Source organism: Suncus etruscus, chromosome 18 (genome assembly GCF_024139225.1).
Source record: "Suncus etruscus isolate mSunEtr1 chromosome 18, mSunEtr1.pri.cur, whole genome shotgun sequence".
Classification (NCBI taxonomy): domain Eukaryota; kingdom Metazoa; phylum Chordata; class Mammalia; order Eulipotyphla; family Soricidae; genus Suncus; species Suncus etruscus.
The window spans coordinates 55,191,277-55,208,622 of record NC_064865.1 but is presented as its reverse complement, the minus strand read 5'-3'; the positions used below and the strand labels follow the sequence as shown (position 1 = coordinate 55,208,622).

The 17,346-nt window shown below is 40.4% G+C and overlaps 1 protein-coding gene and 1 pseudogene across 1 annotated transcript in view; both read right to left on the bottom strand.

The window, feature by feature from the left end:
- SCGN (secretagogin, EF-hand calcium binding protein) overlaps nt 1–17,346 on the bottom strand; it is a 37,070-nt gene that overhangs the window by 1,893 nt on the left and 17,831 nt on the right. The window contains exons 5-10 of the mRNA XM_049765045.1: nt 16,871–16,927; nt 15,870–15,947; nt 7,803–7,858; nt 2,427–2,472; nt 2,104–2,163; nt 73–141 (exon numbers count right to left, since the gene is read on the bottom strand). Of these exons, the coding sequence (XP_049621002.1) occupies nt 73–141; nt 2,104–2,163; nt 2,427–2,472; nt 7,803–7,858; nt 15,870–15,947; nt 16,871–16,927 (366 nt within the window). The remainder of the gene's footprint in view (nt 1–72; nt 142–2,103; nt 2,164–2,426; nt 2,473–7,802; nt 7,859–15,869; nt 15,948–16,870; nt 16,928–17,346) is intronic.
- Nucleotides 3,994–5,584, bottom strand: LOC125996037 (tripartite motif-containing protein 59-like; annotated as a pseudogene).

Genomic DNA, 17,346 nt, shown 5'->3' with positions numbered 1-17,346 from the left:
GATAAAGAAACTCATTCAAAATGGCCAGCCCAATGCCTGATGAGAATAATCTACCAAATCTCCTGAAATCACCTGAACAAGCTCCATCATGTCTTTGACAAACCCATCCACTTCGGGGCCTTCAAGAGCACCAGTTTTGCTCTGAAAGAGAAAAGATCCAATGAGCCCAGTGCCATTTTCTTAAGACAAAAAGCTGAAGAAGAAGAGAAGAAGAAGAAGAAAGGAGGCCAATACAGCAAATCAATATTCCTTTGTGATTGTAAGTTCAAGAGTGGCAGGTTCCAACTTCTGTTCTCTGTTTGACAAGTGAATGCTCCACAGAAATAAAAAGTGACTCTCCATGTGACAACATGGGAAATAGTAGTTTTGAGTTTCTTGGCTTTTGCAAATAGCTTTTACATGGCATCTGCCAACCTAGCTTTCACATGCCAGGCTCAATTCAGACAAGTGTTGATCACACATCATCTTGAGCCTGTGAGGGATTTTACTTCATGACTTAGCAGTGATTTGGTAATTATTAAAATACTTTTTTTTAACTTGCACAAGACAAGATGGAGTGTGCAGATGAGAATTTTGTGGTTTCTACATCAACTCCTGAATTTGCTTCCTGTTTGCAAAAGAAAGTGATACAATACAATACATATCAAAATAATTCCATTTCTTCTCTAGTTTCCAGTTATGAAAATGTATCTAATTCTCTTCATGGTTTCTTGATCTTGAAAATGTAATGTTTGAAAATAGTGTTTGAAAAAAATCTATTCTCTTGGTATAATTAGCACACAGTAATAGAGCTATTGCTACATACCAAGATCTCTTTTAAGTATTTTACAAATAGAAATTTATTGGGCGGAGCAATAGCACAGCAGGAGGGCATTTGCCTTACATGCCAGCCAACCCAGGTTGAACCCAGGCTTGATCCCCAGCATCCCATATGGTACCCCGAGCCTGCCAAGAGTGATTTCTGAGTGCAGAGCCAGGAGTAACCTCTGAGTGCCACCGGATGTGGTCCAAAAGCCAACAACAATAACAAAAAAAAATAGGAATTTATTGAATTTTCCTACAACTGCATAGGGTTATAATTAGTCTCATAACTTTCATTGTTCAGAGGTACAAAGAGATTAAATAGCTGTTCAAGGTCACATGACTTGAATCACATGAATCAAATTCAGTCATTGGTCACAGAGGCACTTACACATCTGACATGCTCTTTTGTGCTCAGATACCTAGGCTGATCAGTTTCAGAATATATGATGACCTTCTCCCAACTTCCTCCTTGTTTGCTTTCCTTTTTCAATTACCCTATCCTCCAAAAATTTCATCTCTTTGCTATCCTGTGTGCTTCTAAAAAAAGTAGTGGTTTGTGACTAGTAAAAACTTTGTCTCTGGGACAGAGTGATAGCACAGTGGTAGGGCATTTGCCTTGCATGCAGCTAACCCAGGAATAACCCGGGTTTTTTCCCTGGCATCCCATATGATCCCTTGAGCCAGGAGCAATTTATGAGCACAGAGCCAGGAGAAATCCCTGAGCACCACTGGATGTGACACAAAACAAAACAAACAAAAAAATTAAAAAAACACCTTTGTCTCTACTTCTTGGGGTTAGATGCAATATTTATTCATGGGTTGCTTTTGCATTTGAACATACTCTATTTTGAGCTGAGAGATAGCATGGAGATAGGGCATTTGCCTTGCATGCAGAAGGACAATGGTTCAAATTCAGCATCCCATATGGTCCCCTGAGCCTGCCAGGAGTGATTTCTGAGCATGGAGCCAGGAATAACACTGAGTGCTGCTGGGTGTGACACCCCACAAAAAAAGAACATACTCTATTTTACAGGAGACAAAGAGAAACTTTTTCTCAAACTGGATACCAGTAACAATAAAACCACTGTTTATTTATTTCATTCTCAATAGTAAATACATACCTGTGTTCATTTTTACTTAGTTGTCCCAAGTTATCCTCACATGCTGAAAGTACTTTGATAGAGTAACACAGAGCACAGTTTCTCCTTGTACATTTGGGGGTCCCTGAGTGGAATGGTCCCACATTCTAGACAAATTTTCTACCTAAAAATGGCCAGTACACTAAAGAGGAACACTTACGACATCATAGTGGGCAAAGATTTTCTCAAAGTCCCTCTTCCTCTCTTCCGTGGAAGAAGCCTGTGAGTGGAAAAAGCAGCAAGTCAATCCAGCAACCAGAAACTTCCATGGTACAATTTTTTCATGGTCCTAAGCATCTTTTATAAACTTGGTGGCAAACATCCCTTAGCACTTTGCTTCCAGTGGGGACTTGTCAGTCTCTCGAGACCTTAAAATCAAACAAATCGAAGCCTTTCTATTTTCTTCCTTCTCTCTACAGTCCTGAGAAATAAAAATGACATAAAAACATGAATGATCCTACCTTGAGAAATGTCACTACTTACGTCCATTTTAAACTGGAGAAGGAAGTTTTCCTGAAGAGCCAGAATCCTAACCAGGGCAAGGGGGAGAGAGAGAAAGAAAAGAAAAAAACACGTAATTATTTATCAACTTATCCTTATAAGAAAACTCATAGCTGTGGTAGGAAGAAGAGACAGAAATTCCCAAACTAGTTTGAAAAATAAGATAGAGTTTTAGGAGCCGGGAAGGTGGCGCTAGAGGTAAGGTGTCTTGCTAGCTTGCAAGTGCTAGCATAGGACGGACCGTGGTTTGATCCCGGAGTCCCATATGGTCGCCCCAAGGCAGGGGCGATTTCTGAACACATAGCCAGGAATAACCCCTGAGCGTCAAATGGGTGTAGCCTAAAAACCAAAAAAAAAAAAAAAAAGATAGAGTTTTAAAAAATAGAAATATGTAATTACGAGAATAAATGGAAACTTGAAAGAAAAAAAAAAGGACTTCAGAGGGATGAGTAAAGATAGATAACAAGGAGAAATTCATCCTAAAATCAGTTAAGTGGAGGTTTATGTCAAGTTTGCCTTGACATAAATAGCAACAAGAAAACTGGTCCTCCAAAATTAGTTAGGATAACTTTTTCAGTGCTGTGAGGATTAACCACAGGGTAGTAGATGCTAAGCAGTGTTGATTCTGAAAATGAAAGCAAAACGAAAAAAAATTTTAACTAGATCTTGTGAATAGGGAACTTAGTAACATGTAAAACCTCTGTCCCCTTTCCCTCCTCCAGCTCTGAGGGATCCCCAGAAATCAAAGTCCACGTTGCCAGAAGCCTACTAATGACTGTTGCAGACTGAACAGGCCCAAATTCTTCCAAAATGTTCATAAAATTGCCATGATTTACTTTTTCTTTTTATTTCCAAAAGTCTTATTATCTTTATTAGGAATAGAAACATTGCTAAGAATAAACATTGGTAGGAACTCTAAAATCTCTCTAGAATGCATTAACCTGGATCATAAATATCAGATCAGAAACAAATTTAACATAAATAAGCCCCTCATCGCTTTTCAGGTCTAGTTATCTTAAAGTCCACCATCCTTAATCTGACACTCAAAACCTTCAAGCCAAATGCAAAGAAAGGCATCAGCACTTTCAGAATTAAGGATATATAAAAATATATATAAACTGAAGAATGATAAAAGGTAATATTGATACAGGACTTGAAATCCTTGATGCCAGTATGTACTACTGCTTAGCACAGATTATAGCACTGGCATCAATGTCTTTCTTCAAATGTCACATCAATAGTGAGTCAAACTCAAGCCAATTCATTGAAATCATCAATTAGCACTCAACTAATACATAGGTTTTTGTTTTTAAGCTGAAATAAGATGTCTCATTTCCGAAAAACTTTGACACAGTTTTACCCAACCGGATGCATAAAGCTTAACAGTTACATATTTATATTTGTTGCCATTATAATAAGGTTTAGTTTGCTAGTTATCTATGCTCCCTATGCCTATTTCTCCACTTAGGGACAGTTAGTCTTGACTGCACAGAATAAACCTATTTAAACTAGTCAGGCTTAAAATTTCAACAAAAAAGAAGCCCGTCTTCTATGTTAATTCCTTCAGTAAATAGAAAATGTGACACATGACAGTCTTTAAATCATGCGGGCTGTTAGATACACTTTGGAAAACAGATAAAGAGAATTTAGAGAAATACAGTGAAGTAATTTTATTTAGAGGGGTTATTCTGTGCTGGTTAAAAAAGAGGATTGATAGCAGTTTCACTGAAATCATTGTGATAACAACAATATTTAGAGTCTTTAAAAGAGGGCCAGAGCAGTGGCACAAGTGATAGGACATATGCCTTGCATGTGCTAACCTAGGACATACTGCTGTTCGATCCCCAGACATCCCATATGGTCCTCCAAGCCAGGATCTATTTCTGAGCACATAGCTAGGAGTAACCCCTGAACGCCACCGGGTGTGGCCCAAAAACAAAACAAAAGTTCAGTTTCTCAGTCATCCATCTCAACTGGGGGACATGGCATTCTCTTTGAAGAAATCTTCGTTTTGGGAATGAGCAGTTGCTTGCTTTGCTTAATTTCTGTCTGTTCCAATCTTCCTTCAACGCCTGGATAGCTCATGGGTGGATCTGGATAGGCAGGATTTAAGGCAGGGGTTTCTACTTAAGCATCTGGACTCGCTGGCGAACATCATTCACTTTCTCAAGAAACTCGAGGGGAATTTCTTCCTGTAAAGATGTTGCCTGGGTGATTTATTAAAGCTGCTGTTCTCATAACTTTTTCATTCTTTCGATTTGGGGTGTATATTCCTGACAGATTCTTTTGCTGATGTCACAAAGGGCAGTTAGGAACAGCTTTTTCTTTTTCTTTTTTTTTTTTTTTTTCTGTTCCAATACATCACTAAGTTCCTTGAAGTACTGGAGAACGACTTCCTTATCTCCTTGGACCATCCTCTTCAAATTCAATTTCTGTTGTTCCAGCTTTTCAATCAGATGGCTGAGGTCTGTCCAGTGAACATCACTTAGTTCAACTGCTGGAGCAATTTCTGCGATGTTTTCTTCTCCTAGAGGTAGGCGCTGTTGAGGTCATCTATTGGGTAGTCTTGATGCTGGCATGGTAAGGCAATACCCACAGACCAGCTTCTTATCCAGGAGATAGTATACATTTAAAGGTTACAGGTAATTTTGGGGGCAGGTGGCAATTTCCAGGTGATCTTTTTGTTGTTATTGTTGGTACTTTTTGTTTTGGGGCGGGGGGGGGGGGGTATCACACTGGCAGCGCTCAAGGGTTACTCTGGCTCTGTGCTCAGAAATCGCTCCTGGCAGGTTCGGGGGACCATATGGAATGCCAGGATTTGAACCACCATCCTTCAGCATGCAAGACAAATGCCCTTCCTCTATGCTATATCTCTCTGGCCCTTTTTTTTAGTGGATTTTTTTTCCAGGTGATCTTCTGATTGGTGTTTTTCTATAATCACCCTAAATGCAAAATTAACTGGTAAAGAGTCTATGCCCAAGGGAGCAATCTCGATCATGCTTCTGCTGCTAGGGCATTTGTGTGGGATCCAAAAAGGCCTCCATATGTAAAAGTTACTCAACACCTGAGAGCATGGCAGTACAGGATGATCTTCAAAAATACTGTATGGGACATTTTAACTCATCCTCAATAATGTGCATTTCCTAGTCTTGTTGAGCTTCTGATTTGGAGGCACTCAGTCTTTGCCAACTTTTTCTGCCCTTTTTTTTTTTTTTTTTTTTTTTTTTTGGTTTTTGGGCCACACCCGGTGACGCTCAGGGGTTACTCCTGGCTATGCGCTCAGAAGTCGCTCCTGGCTTGGGGGACCATACGGGACGCCGGGGGATCGAACCGCAGTCCGTCCTAGGCTAGCGCAGGTAAGGCAGGCACCTTACCTTTAGCGCCACCGCCCGGCCCCTCTTTTTTTTTTTTTTTTTTTTCTGTCTTACTCTTCTTTCCTGGAGCCACTCCTTACAGCCTCCGTGGCCCTGGCCCAGCCCCCAACTATCCCGCTCCACACCCCGCAATGCTACCCCCACGCAGAGCCACTTGCCACCCCCTCGCCCCATGATTTATTTTTTGATATTTCCTTTGAAGAGCCCATTTGCAAGACTGATATCTAGCTCATCAAGTGGGAAAATCTTTGACCTATGGACAAAAATAAAAAAGGATCAGAGGCGCCACTAAAAATCTGAGCTGGCCTTTGCTTAAGTGTGAGATAAGACTTTGGGCAAATGATAGGAAAACCCAAGGGATAAAATGTCAAAAACATTTTTTGGGGGCCAAAATGATAGAACAGTGAGTAGGGCATTTGCCTTGCATGTGACTGTCCCGGGGTCAGTATTCAGTATCGCATATGGTCCCTTGAGCCTGTCAGGCGATTTTTTCCTTCCTCCCTCCCTCCCTCCCTCCCACCCTTCTTTCCTTCCTTCCTTCCTTCCTTCCTCTCTTCTTCCTTCCTTCCTTCCTTCCTTCCTTCCTTCCTTTCCTTTTCTTTCTTTCTTTCTTTCTTTCTTTCTCTTTTCTTCCTTCCTTCCTTCCCTCCCTCTGCTTCCTTCCTTCCTTCCTCCTTCCTCCTCCTCCTTCTTTCTTTCTTTCTTCTTTCTTTCTTCTTTCTTTCTTTCTTTCTTCTTTCTTTCTTTCTTCTTTCTTCTTTCTTTCTTTCTTTCTTTCTTCTTTCTTCTTTCTTTCTTTCTTTCTTTCTTTCTTTCTCTTTCCTTCCTTCCTTCCTTCCCTCCCTCTGCTTCCTTCCTTCCTCCTTCCTCCTTCGCCTTTCTTTCTTTCTTTCTTTCTTTCTTTCTTTCTTTCTTTTTCTTTTTCTTCTTTGTTTCTTCTTTCTTTTTCTTTTTGTTTCTTCTTCTTTTTCATCTTTCTTTCTTTCCTTCTTTCTTTCATTCTTTCTCTCCCTTTCTCCCCCTTCCTTCTTTCTTTCCTTCCTTCTTTCTCTTTTTTTCTTTTTTCTTTTTTGTTTCTTTCTTTTGAGGGGGGGTCACACCCATCAGTGCTCAAGGGTTACTCCTGGCTCTGTGCTCAGAAACTGATCCTAGTAGACTCGGGGACCATATGGGATGCCGTGGATTAAACCACTGTCCATCCTGGACTGGCTGCTGTGTACAAGGCAAACACCCTACCGCTGTGCAATCTCTGGCCCCAGGAGTAATTTCTGAATGCATTTTTGTGGCTACTAAGTCACATCTGCAGTTAGTCTCCTCCTCTACTTCTAGATCCTTCTTCATGGTTGATGCATCTGGAACCCAACTCAGTTGTACTCTGTGCTGAAAAATTGCTCAACATTCCCAGAGATCCCAGAGGGAATGTATAGCATTTGCTCCCCCCACCTTTTGTGTGTGTGTGTGCGCGCGCGCGCGCGCGCACGTGTGTGTGTGTGTGTGTGTGTGTGTGTGTGTGTGTGTGTGAGATCATGTCCTTATGTAGAATCATAAGTGTCCAATATTTGAGAGTAGAATTGAATGGGAGGGTGTTTTTTATCATTACAAAGTTATCTTTATGTCAAATTTTTCAAAAGCACTATGATTTGTTGGTTTGTTTACAAAGACCTATCTAGGGCCTGAAGAGCTAGCACAGCAGTAGGGCATTTGCCTTGCATGTAGCCAACCTAGGACAGACCTGGGTTCAAATCCCAGGATACCATATGGTTCCCCTGAGCCAGGAGCGATTTCTGACCACAGGAGTAACCCATGAGCACAGCTGGGTATGGCCCAAAACAAACAAAATAAAATAAAATAAGAAGATCCATCTAGTAGTGAAGATTTCAAGCTAGACAGCAATTATTTTTCAGAGCACTATTTCAAATCTCTAGGAAGGTGTTCTTTATTTTGTTTTGTTTTTCATCTAGGACATCATTTTACTGCTGCTTACCTCGCCATATCATTAAGATCCAACCTCCCATCATGATTTTTGTCAAAGATCTTCATCTGAAATGCAGAAGGGGTGGTGAATGTAAAAAATACATGTGATAGAAATTCATTTATAAAACTATTAAACTATTTTTGCCTTTCTCCTTTGGATTATACATTTATGTCAACTGGTTTAAATTGATTCATCTCATAAAAACACTTCTTTTAGGTTATAGAAGATAGTTTTCATTGAAGACAGAAGTCATTGAGCTGGTATTTGTAGGTGAAAGACTGCCCATTCTAAACCTCAGAAAGTTGTGGGTTGGAGAGATAGCATGGAGGCAGGGTGTTTGCCTTTTATGAAGAAGGATGGTTGTTCGAATCCCGGCATCCCATATGGTCTCCCGAGCCTGCCAGGAGCAATTTCTGAGCATAGAGCCAGGAGTGACACCTGAGTGCTGCTGGGTGTGACCCAAAAAACAAACAAACAAAAAGTTGTAAGAAGAGGAGGGAGAGGCAGATAGGAAAATAATATATGCAGACGTGGGTCTAGAGATACATTTCTATAGGCTGAAAGTATGCTTTGCATGCAGAAGTCTCAGATTCAGAACTAAGTGAGATTCAATATTGTTTTGAGTAATAACAAAATAATAATTTAGTAAAATGTGTCTGCACATCAGAATAACAACTACACATGTGGTGAGGAATGAAACAAAATCACCTTTAATTGAGTAATATGTTTTGGTTAATTATTCAAAAGATGTCAAATGACTGGGAGATTCAAATTCATCTGCATCAAATTTATCCTGCACACAACCAACAAGGGTATGATCCCTGGCACACTAGATGGTCCCCCAAATCAGCCAGGAGTGATTCCTGAACACAGAACCAAGAGTAAGCAATAGTGGGTATGGATCCCCAAATAAAATAATCACTTAAAATAAATACTGCAGGGCCCGGAGAGATAGCACAGTAGTGTTTGCCTTGCAAGCAGCCGATCCAGAACCTAAGGTGGTTGGTTCAAATCCCGGTGTCCCATATGGTCCCCCGTGCCTGCCAGCAGCTTTTTTTTTTTTTTTTTTTTTTTGGTTTTTGGCCACACCCAGCGGTGCTCAGGGGTTTCTCCTGGCTGTCTGCTCAGAAATAGCTCCTGGCAGGCACAGGGGACCATATGGGACACCGGGATTTGAACCAACCACCTTTGGTCCTGGATTGGCTGCTTGCAAGGCAAACACCACTGTGCTATCTCTCCGGGCCCGCCAGGAGCTATTTCTGAGCAGACAGCCAGGAGTAACCCCTGAGCACCACCGGGTGTGACCCAAAAACCAAAAATAAATAAATAAATAAATACTGCACTAATAGTAACTTTTAATAGATTTTTTCCTTAAACAATAGATATAAAATGCAACTATTAGATGGTGAGTGAAGACATACGATTTTTATTTGATAATTTTGTTAACTCCGTGGATAATTGATAAATTAAGATCTTTAGTAATTTATGCTCAAGGTAAAACAATAAGCAAATATTTCAGGAGATTGAATTATAGAATGGATATGTTTACCATATACTACCATTCACAATTCTTGACATAAAGCCTTCCAGAAACTTTTTAAGGATATATAAATATTATATAGATGCTTAAAACATGTATACAAAGTCATAAGCATGGATATGTAAGTTCTATCTTTTTTATATATACACACTATTTTGCAATTTGGTTTTTCGTACCACTTTAATATTCTAAGAATTCATTCTTTGTCACCTTATTTTAACTTTGAAGACATACTAATTCCTGGAAAGCCTAGAAATCCCCACCACATCTAAACTCAAAAACAATTTAGAGTCCAGGTAAATAACTTAAAGGGATAAATCATATACCTGGTGTTCAGAAGCCCCAAACTCAATTCCTGGCATGACATGGACCCTTCCCAACCTCCATTACTGTACGCAAACAGCTGCTCTTCCCAGGGCCCAAGCACAGAACTGACAGGCCCACCTAGCCTGTTCTATGACCTTGAAAATCTTGAGATTATGATAGCACCACTAGAGTGGTGGAAAGATACGTCACGATTGAACCCAAAAGTATCCAGCTGACCTGGAGCAGAAAGATGATGCCTAGTACTAGGGAAGAAAGTATCTAGAAGCCAGATGCTTTCATTCAGACATTTATACTTAATGAGACTAGGGAGCAGCATAGAGGTTACGGACAAGCTTAGCCTCATAGAAGTCCTTTCAACAGGTCACATTCCATGCTCTAATTCCATGCTCTAATGAGCTTTGTGTCCACCACCTGTATTCACTTACATTTGAAAATGCTTAATGTGCTCTAACGAAAGGAGATTCAGACCGCTCATTCTTCCTCGGCTGGGTGTGAGCAGTGTCTCTCAATTAGATGTCATAATTAGACTTTGCTAATAGGCTGTTTCCCGCCTTGTCCGGAACATTAATTAGGAGTCCAAATAGGACGAGCATTGCAGACCTCACCATTCTCATCAGACCAGATGTTCTTTCTCCCTTAGCCCATTCATTGTTCATGTGTCACCGGCTTTGAAAGGTGCTCATCTTTATTCAGATTAATTTGAACTCATTTAATAGATCTGTGAAGCCTAGCACAGAAGGGACTCCATTTTGTCGAACCAATGTAGAGTTTCTATTTAAGGCTAACAAGGCTTAAATTTCCATGTAAGGGCTAAGTTTCTATCCCAAAAGTGATGATATAGATCCCAAGGTCCTATAAACCACAAGCCCTACAGCTAGCCAAAAAAGGACATGATGAAACACCCTAGAAAAGCCAATCAACTTAAAGATCAAAACTTTTTGCTCCTAGCCTTATTTAACCAGGCTTGTGACCCCCTCCAAGGGGGTCACCTCCTGTGGGAGGTGGCCCTAATTGGCCAGTCTGTAGCTTGTTGGTAAAAGGAATAAAGCTTTGCTTTGCTTTATTTCAAATATGTGGTCTTGTCCTTCAACTATGGACCCAACAATTCCATCTACTAAGTAAGGCAGTCAGTGCTAACTTTAGAATCTTAGAAGAAATCTCTAATGCAGTGTTTATATGACTGTGCAGTATTCAGAGCATGTTTTTCATGCAGGAGTTTCAGGTGCCATCCCTGGTACCATATGGTCCTCTGGTAACAAAGCCAGAAATACAAGCACAGCTGGGTGTACTTTCCCACCAAAAAAGAAAAGTGGAGTTTCTAAAAGTGATTATATCCAGTGGTCTTGAGGAAATTTAAAAAAGTTTTTTAAAAAATAATTATTCAGTGTCGGGAGTTATCCAGTGGTAGGGCATTTGTCACATGCAGTCAATCCAGGTTCAATTCTTAGCACCCCATATGATCCCGAGTCCATCAAGAGTGATCCCTGAGCACCTCTGTATGTGTCTCAAAATAATACTTATTATATAGTATATTATAAATACATATACATGATATATATATGTATATATATATATATATATATATGGAGAAAGAGTTCAAATCTTGTCAGTGGCTTTGCATTACCTTTCTTCAGAGAGACTATCATCTCTTGTGGCCACTCAATAAACTTAATTTTCCTCTTCTGAAAACTTTTAAAAAATATTAAACATTTTGGTAATTCATAGATGAATGTTACAGTCAAAAAATATAACCTTGGGGCCGGGTAGGTGGCGCTGGAGGTAAGGTGTCTGCCTTGCAAGCGCTAGCCAACGAAGGACCGCGGTTCGATCCCCCGGCGTCCCATATGGTCCCCCCATGCCAGGGGCGATTTCTGAGCACATAGCCAGGAGTAACCCCTGAGCGTCAAAACGGGTGTGGCCCAAAAACAAAAAAAAATAAATAAATAAAAAATATAACCTTGAAGACGTATTTTTTTCTAAATCTCCTCCCTTATTTATATGGAATCAAGTTAAGTAACCCTTAGCTTCTGATTCATAAAATAGAAATTAAGAACCTTCATTTCATTAGGTTGTTGTAAGAAAAGCATTTTGCATAGGATCAGCACAAAGCAAACACTCAATGATAATGGTTAGATACGTGTTACCAGAGCAATCACTGGCTGTTTCAATGAACATAAAATACTGGTATTCAGTTGACAAGGTGGCTGAACGTAATTTAAATTTTCACTCTACCGTCAAGCTCTCTTTCTTACCCCAATGTTGGTGCTGCTCTAGGAGTGCTGCTGTACTATATAATCCATCATACTTCCGAAAAATTAGGCAACTTTTCAAAAATTGATCTTGTTGATATCAACGTAAGGTTGACATCACTCTTCTCTTTCAACAACCTGGTTATGACAAGGCTCTTATGAGGCCTTCTTGAGCCTCTCCTCACCCTTTTCAACCTCTTCTTTTTTTTTTCTTTTTTCTTTTTGGTTTTTGGGTTACACCCGGCGGTGCTCAGGCATTACTCCTGGCTGTCTGCTCAGAAATAGCTCCTGGCAGGCACGAGGGACCATATGGGACACCGGGATTTGAACCAATCACCTTTGGTCCTGGATTGGCTGCTTGCAAGGCAAACGCTGCTGTGCTATCTCTCCGGGCCGTCAACCTCTTCTTAATATAGCCAGCTACATCATGACCTCTCCTTCAAATCCTCTGAGGGTTTGCTTTGTCATGGACACTTAAAACTCCAGTTTCTCAAAGTGGCCTGAAAAAGCCTGATGTGCTCCGATCCTGTGTGGTTCATGTTGACTCCAGCCATGTTTCTCTCATCCTGAAACCCCCTGATCAGGGTATCTGTGCTCGAGATTTCCTCTGTAGTGCCTCAAATCTCACCTTTCTCCAAGAGCTTGCCCTGAGCACCTTTTCCCCAATCTCTCACCCTCACTGCCACACCTTGCCCTTTACTATCTACTTTGTCATTACTTCCCTAAAACTACTGACCCTTTGTAATGCAATATAATTGATCAAGTGTTTTGTTTAACATTTATTGTCTGCCTCTGTCTATTCTTTTCACATATCAATTCCCTATCTAAAATAGTACCTTTATGAGGCCAGAGTGTTAGCACAGTGGTGTTTGCCTTGCACACAGCCGACTCAGGACAGACCTGGGTTCAATACTTGGCATCCCATATGGTATCCTGAGCCAGGAGCAAATTCTGAGTGCAGAGCTCTTAAGCTCCACCAGTGTGGCCCAAAAACCCAAATAAAATAAAATAATACCTTGCCATCATTAGTACTGCACAAAGTTTTGTAGGATGAATTCAGTAGTTAAATGCTAATGTGAGACAGTAATATGCAAAGTTACTATGCTAGTACAGAAAAGGAATTACTTGGACCCATTCTAAAAAGGTGGTGAGAGATTTTTCTAGAACAAGAGGATGTTTAGTTAAATCTTGGTGTTGTAGCAAAAACTAAATGAAGGGCCAGAGAGATAGTAAGGAGGTTAACAGACATGCCTTTCACACATCTGACCCTGGTTCAACTCCTAAAATAGCATAAAGTTCCCTAAAAATCACTCGTTGCACAGAGCAAGGAGTAATCCCTGAGCACTGTTGGGAATAGTCCCCAAATGAAAAAAAAATTTTTTTAATTAAAGCAAGAAATTTAAAAAGTAGGAAAAACACATGAGCTATGTTGAAAAGTCAGAAAAGTACTGTTCTAATCATTTATAGGGATGGCAGAAAGATTCTCCAGAGTCAACAGTATTAAAAGCCATCCCAGAAACATGCTAAAGATGATAAATGCCAATATTTCATTTTGTAGTACATCTTTCATATTTCACTTTGTAGTACATGTTTCATGAGATAACAGGACTGAGACAAAATGAGCCAATGCTAACATTGTTTTAAGTGAATGCTGAAGAGGCTTCAGTTGGAAAATAATCAGTCACTTTTTTGTCCTCTGGGCATTTTCAGTCCAAATCACATTATATATTATACATTATAGTATATAATATTCATTTTCTATACATTATTCATATTATATATTTTCTTAGAGGGCTTCACTCAAAAGGATCCCAGGGATTTGCTGGTAGCTGAGAAATGACTTCTTGTTTCCAGGGGATTTCCCACTTGACTCTTTATTGCAGAGTATATATTTATTCAGTATTGCAGACAACATTTTGCATGCTCTTAAAACAGATCAATATAGTAAGAAGGTAAATTATTTTCTTAACTGAGATCTGGTAATAAGATTTGTATCTGTCCTTGGGAATGGCTTTGCTGCTGTTAGGTCATTTGTAAGCGATCTTGGCTAAGAAAACATTTTCCCTTACCAGAAATCTCCCCCTAGTCTGTTAGCAGCATTCAAAGTAATCCAGAGACAGAGGCCTAAAAAATCTACACTGAAAACTGGGAGAACTCAACTTCCAACTGATAAGGGCCCTGGCCTGGTTAACTTAACTTCCCAGTCTCTTTAAAAGGAGTTTTAGAATTCGTAAACTGTCTAAGACTCGACCAATGTTTATAACATAGCATAGACAAGACTAACGGTGGTTAGAAATAATGCAGCATTTGGAAACACCAAGACCTGCAAAAATACATAAATCTATCTATGCATTTGAACAGAAGCCCAAAAACTCTGCTCAGTAATTGGTAGCCTCAACTACTGGACCAGAAGATTCAGAAAGGTGAGTTTATTCAATAACTCTTACAATAATAGCTATAGCCATGCTATAAAAAAACCTTTAGTAGAAAATGTCTTGTTGATTGAAAAACCTACAGAGCTTGTTTGTAAGGAAGCACATACATATTTGTGGAGTAGGGGCTTGAAGGAAGAACAGAATGAGGATAGGTTATTGAAGGAAACCTCCCATTTTACCTTTTCCTAGCGAAATTTGACACTGAAATAACGTTGGGTGACTTAGGACACAGGTATGAATGAAATCATGATGTAGCAGTAGTTAGAGCTAACATGTTGATTATTGTTATATATATATATATATATATATATATGAAAGTTCTGCCTGTTGTTTCGTGTAGAGGCGCCTATGAGAGATAAATAAAGAATGGGCGGAGCTTGGAGTTGGGGGTCAGTTGGGGCAGTTGGCGGGCTAGCTGGAGGGGTGGTGGAGCGGGTGATAGGCAGAACGGGACTGGACACAGAGCTGGTGGCCCCTTTTTATTAGTATTGTTAGATATATCTAAGAAACTAGTTGTTTGCTTTAAGATTTTCCTCAGATAGGGGCCGGGCGGTGGCTCTAGAGGTAAGGTGCCTGCCTTGCCTGCGCTAGCCTTGGATGGACCGCTGTTCGATCTCCCGGCATCCCATATGGTCCCCCAAGCCAGGAGCGACTTCTGAGTGCATAGTGAGGAGTAACCCCTGAGCGTCACCGGATGTGGCCCAAAAACAAAACAAAAACAAACAAACAAAAAGAAAAGATTTTCCTCAGATAACAGCAGGTCACTAGTTCATTCATTACTATTTAATCTTCCAAGTGTATCAGATACATTAAGTCATCTATGACAATTAGTTAATATTCATCCCCCATCTTTAAGGATGAAATAAATGAAGTTGCCTGGCTTCTCACTTCCCCAGAGTCTGAGCTAGAGAAATAGTACAGGAGTTAAGGCATTTGCCTTGCATATGACCGACCCTGTTACATCAAATATGTTTTCCCCAAGCACTAACAGAACTGAGCACAAAATCAGGAGAAATCCCTGATTACTAGAGACTTTAAGTAAATAACCCCAATGCCACTCCCCCAAAAGCCAATTTCCCAGGGTCATATGTTATAAGTGACACCCATAGGATACACATTTCCAATATATTCTGACTCCCAGCTGCTCTAAGTCAACATCCAAAGTATACACTATAGTCAGAGGTACATCTATGTATTCAGTCCTGATGGACTAAGTCCATGTTTGCTTACTTTTTTGTGACTGATCACCATCAAGGTTATTAGCGGTGCTTAGTAACATCATGTTGACTGGACTTCAAAGGTCTCCCCAAGGATAGAGGAATAGCTTCTCTTCTCAAATAAATGCAGTTGCACCCCAAGAGAAAAGATAAAGCAGCTCCATGATAATCAATGTTTTCCAGAGCAAAGGGTTTCATTGATCTAAAAATACTTATATAGCAACTGGTCTTTGAGGAACACAATTTCCGGGACCCAGAAAGGCAGCAGGGAAGCTGTGCACATGAAAATCATCAGCTCAGTTACTTACCATGGTGCCAGTATATTCTTCCAACTTTGTCTCTGAGATGGCCTTCTTGTGGCGGAAGAAAAGATCACGCAGGAAGTTCTGAGACACAAAGAGAAGACTCACAATTTTTTTTTCTTGTTCGCTGTATTGAGGCCACACCTGGTGATGCTCTGAATTTTAATTCTTCTAGCTCTATAAGGGCCATAAATCCTCAGTAATGTCTCTGTTCCTGAGAAAGCACGATCACCTACATTTTCTAAATCTTCTAATGAAGAATAAGTTCTTTTTAAGCAAAAACTGCAAATTAAGTCAAAGGATAGTCTAAAGATTAAGACACTTGGAAATGGAGAGATAGAACAGTGGGTTAAGACTCTGGCCTTGCTCAAGACCAACCTTAGTATGATCTCTGACATCCCATATGGTCCCCAAAACACACCAGGAGTGACTCCTGAATGCAGAGCCAGAAGTAATACTTGAGTATTTCCAGTGTGGAACAAAAACAAACTAACAAACAAACAAAAATAAAGGTTAAGGCACTTGTCTAGGGGCTCGGAGAGATAGCACAGTGGCGTTTGCCTTGCAAGCAGCTGATCCAGGACCAAAGGTGGTTGGTTTGAATCCCGGTGTCCCATATGGTCCCCCGTGCCTGCCAGGATCTATTTCTGAGCAGACAGCCAGGAATAACCCCTGAGTACCGCCGGCTGTGGCCCAAAAACAAAACAAAAAAAAAAAAAAAAAACAAAAAGGCACTTGTCTAGTATGGGCTGTGGCCATGACCAGGGTTCAAATCCTGATAAGGTCTCCTGAACACTAAAGGCAGAGCCCCTGAACACAGAGCCAAATATGACCCCTAAGCACAGAACAAGAAGCAACTCCTGAACACTGTGTCCCCCCAAACTAAATGGATATTTAATCTATGTTTTATGAACCCACAAAAATAAAACTCTTCATGCACACACATCAAATTCCAGTGATGAACGTGCCCAACCAGGGCCTCAGTAACTGCGTCCAGTGACACTCACACACAGCTCAGCTGCCGAGATAAAGCCGCTGCTGTCAGCATCATATTTGCGCCAAATCTGAAATACATAAATGCCATTAATCCTCAATAATTATGGAATCACTTGCACTGCTGTCGACATGGCTGAACATCTGAAAACAGATGAGCATAACCAGGCACAGGCATAACTTTATGGGGGATGGCTGAGGTTATTTGGGGTGAGCAGAGAGCTCACTGGAAGTGAGTCACTGGGGGCCCTTCAGCATCCCCAGGGTCATGGCTGAACTGGATCCTCCAAGAAGCTCAAGGTGGAGAGATATGAATAAAGGAACCTCATTTTGCAGCAATATGGCCTTCTCTGTATTAACCCCTACAAATAAATACTCTCAAATGAACTCTTTAAGTGCAGAGGAAATCCATATTTAAACCACAGCATGATCCAATATTCAAAGGAATATTACCAATGTGACCTTGGCTTTGGATAAAGGAAATAAAACA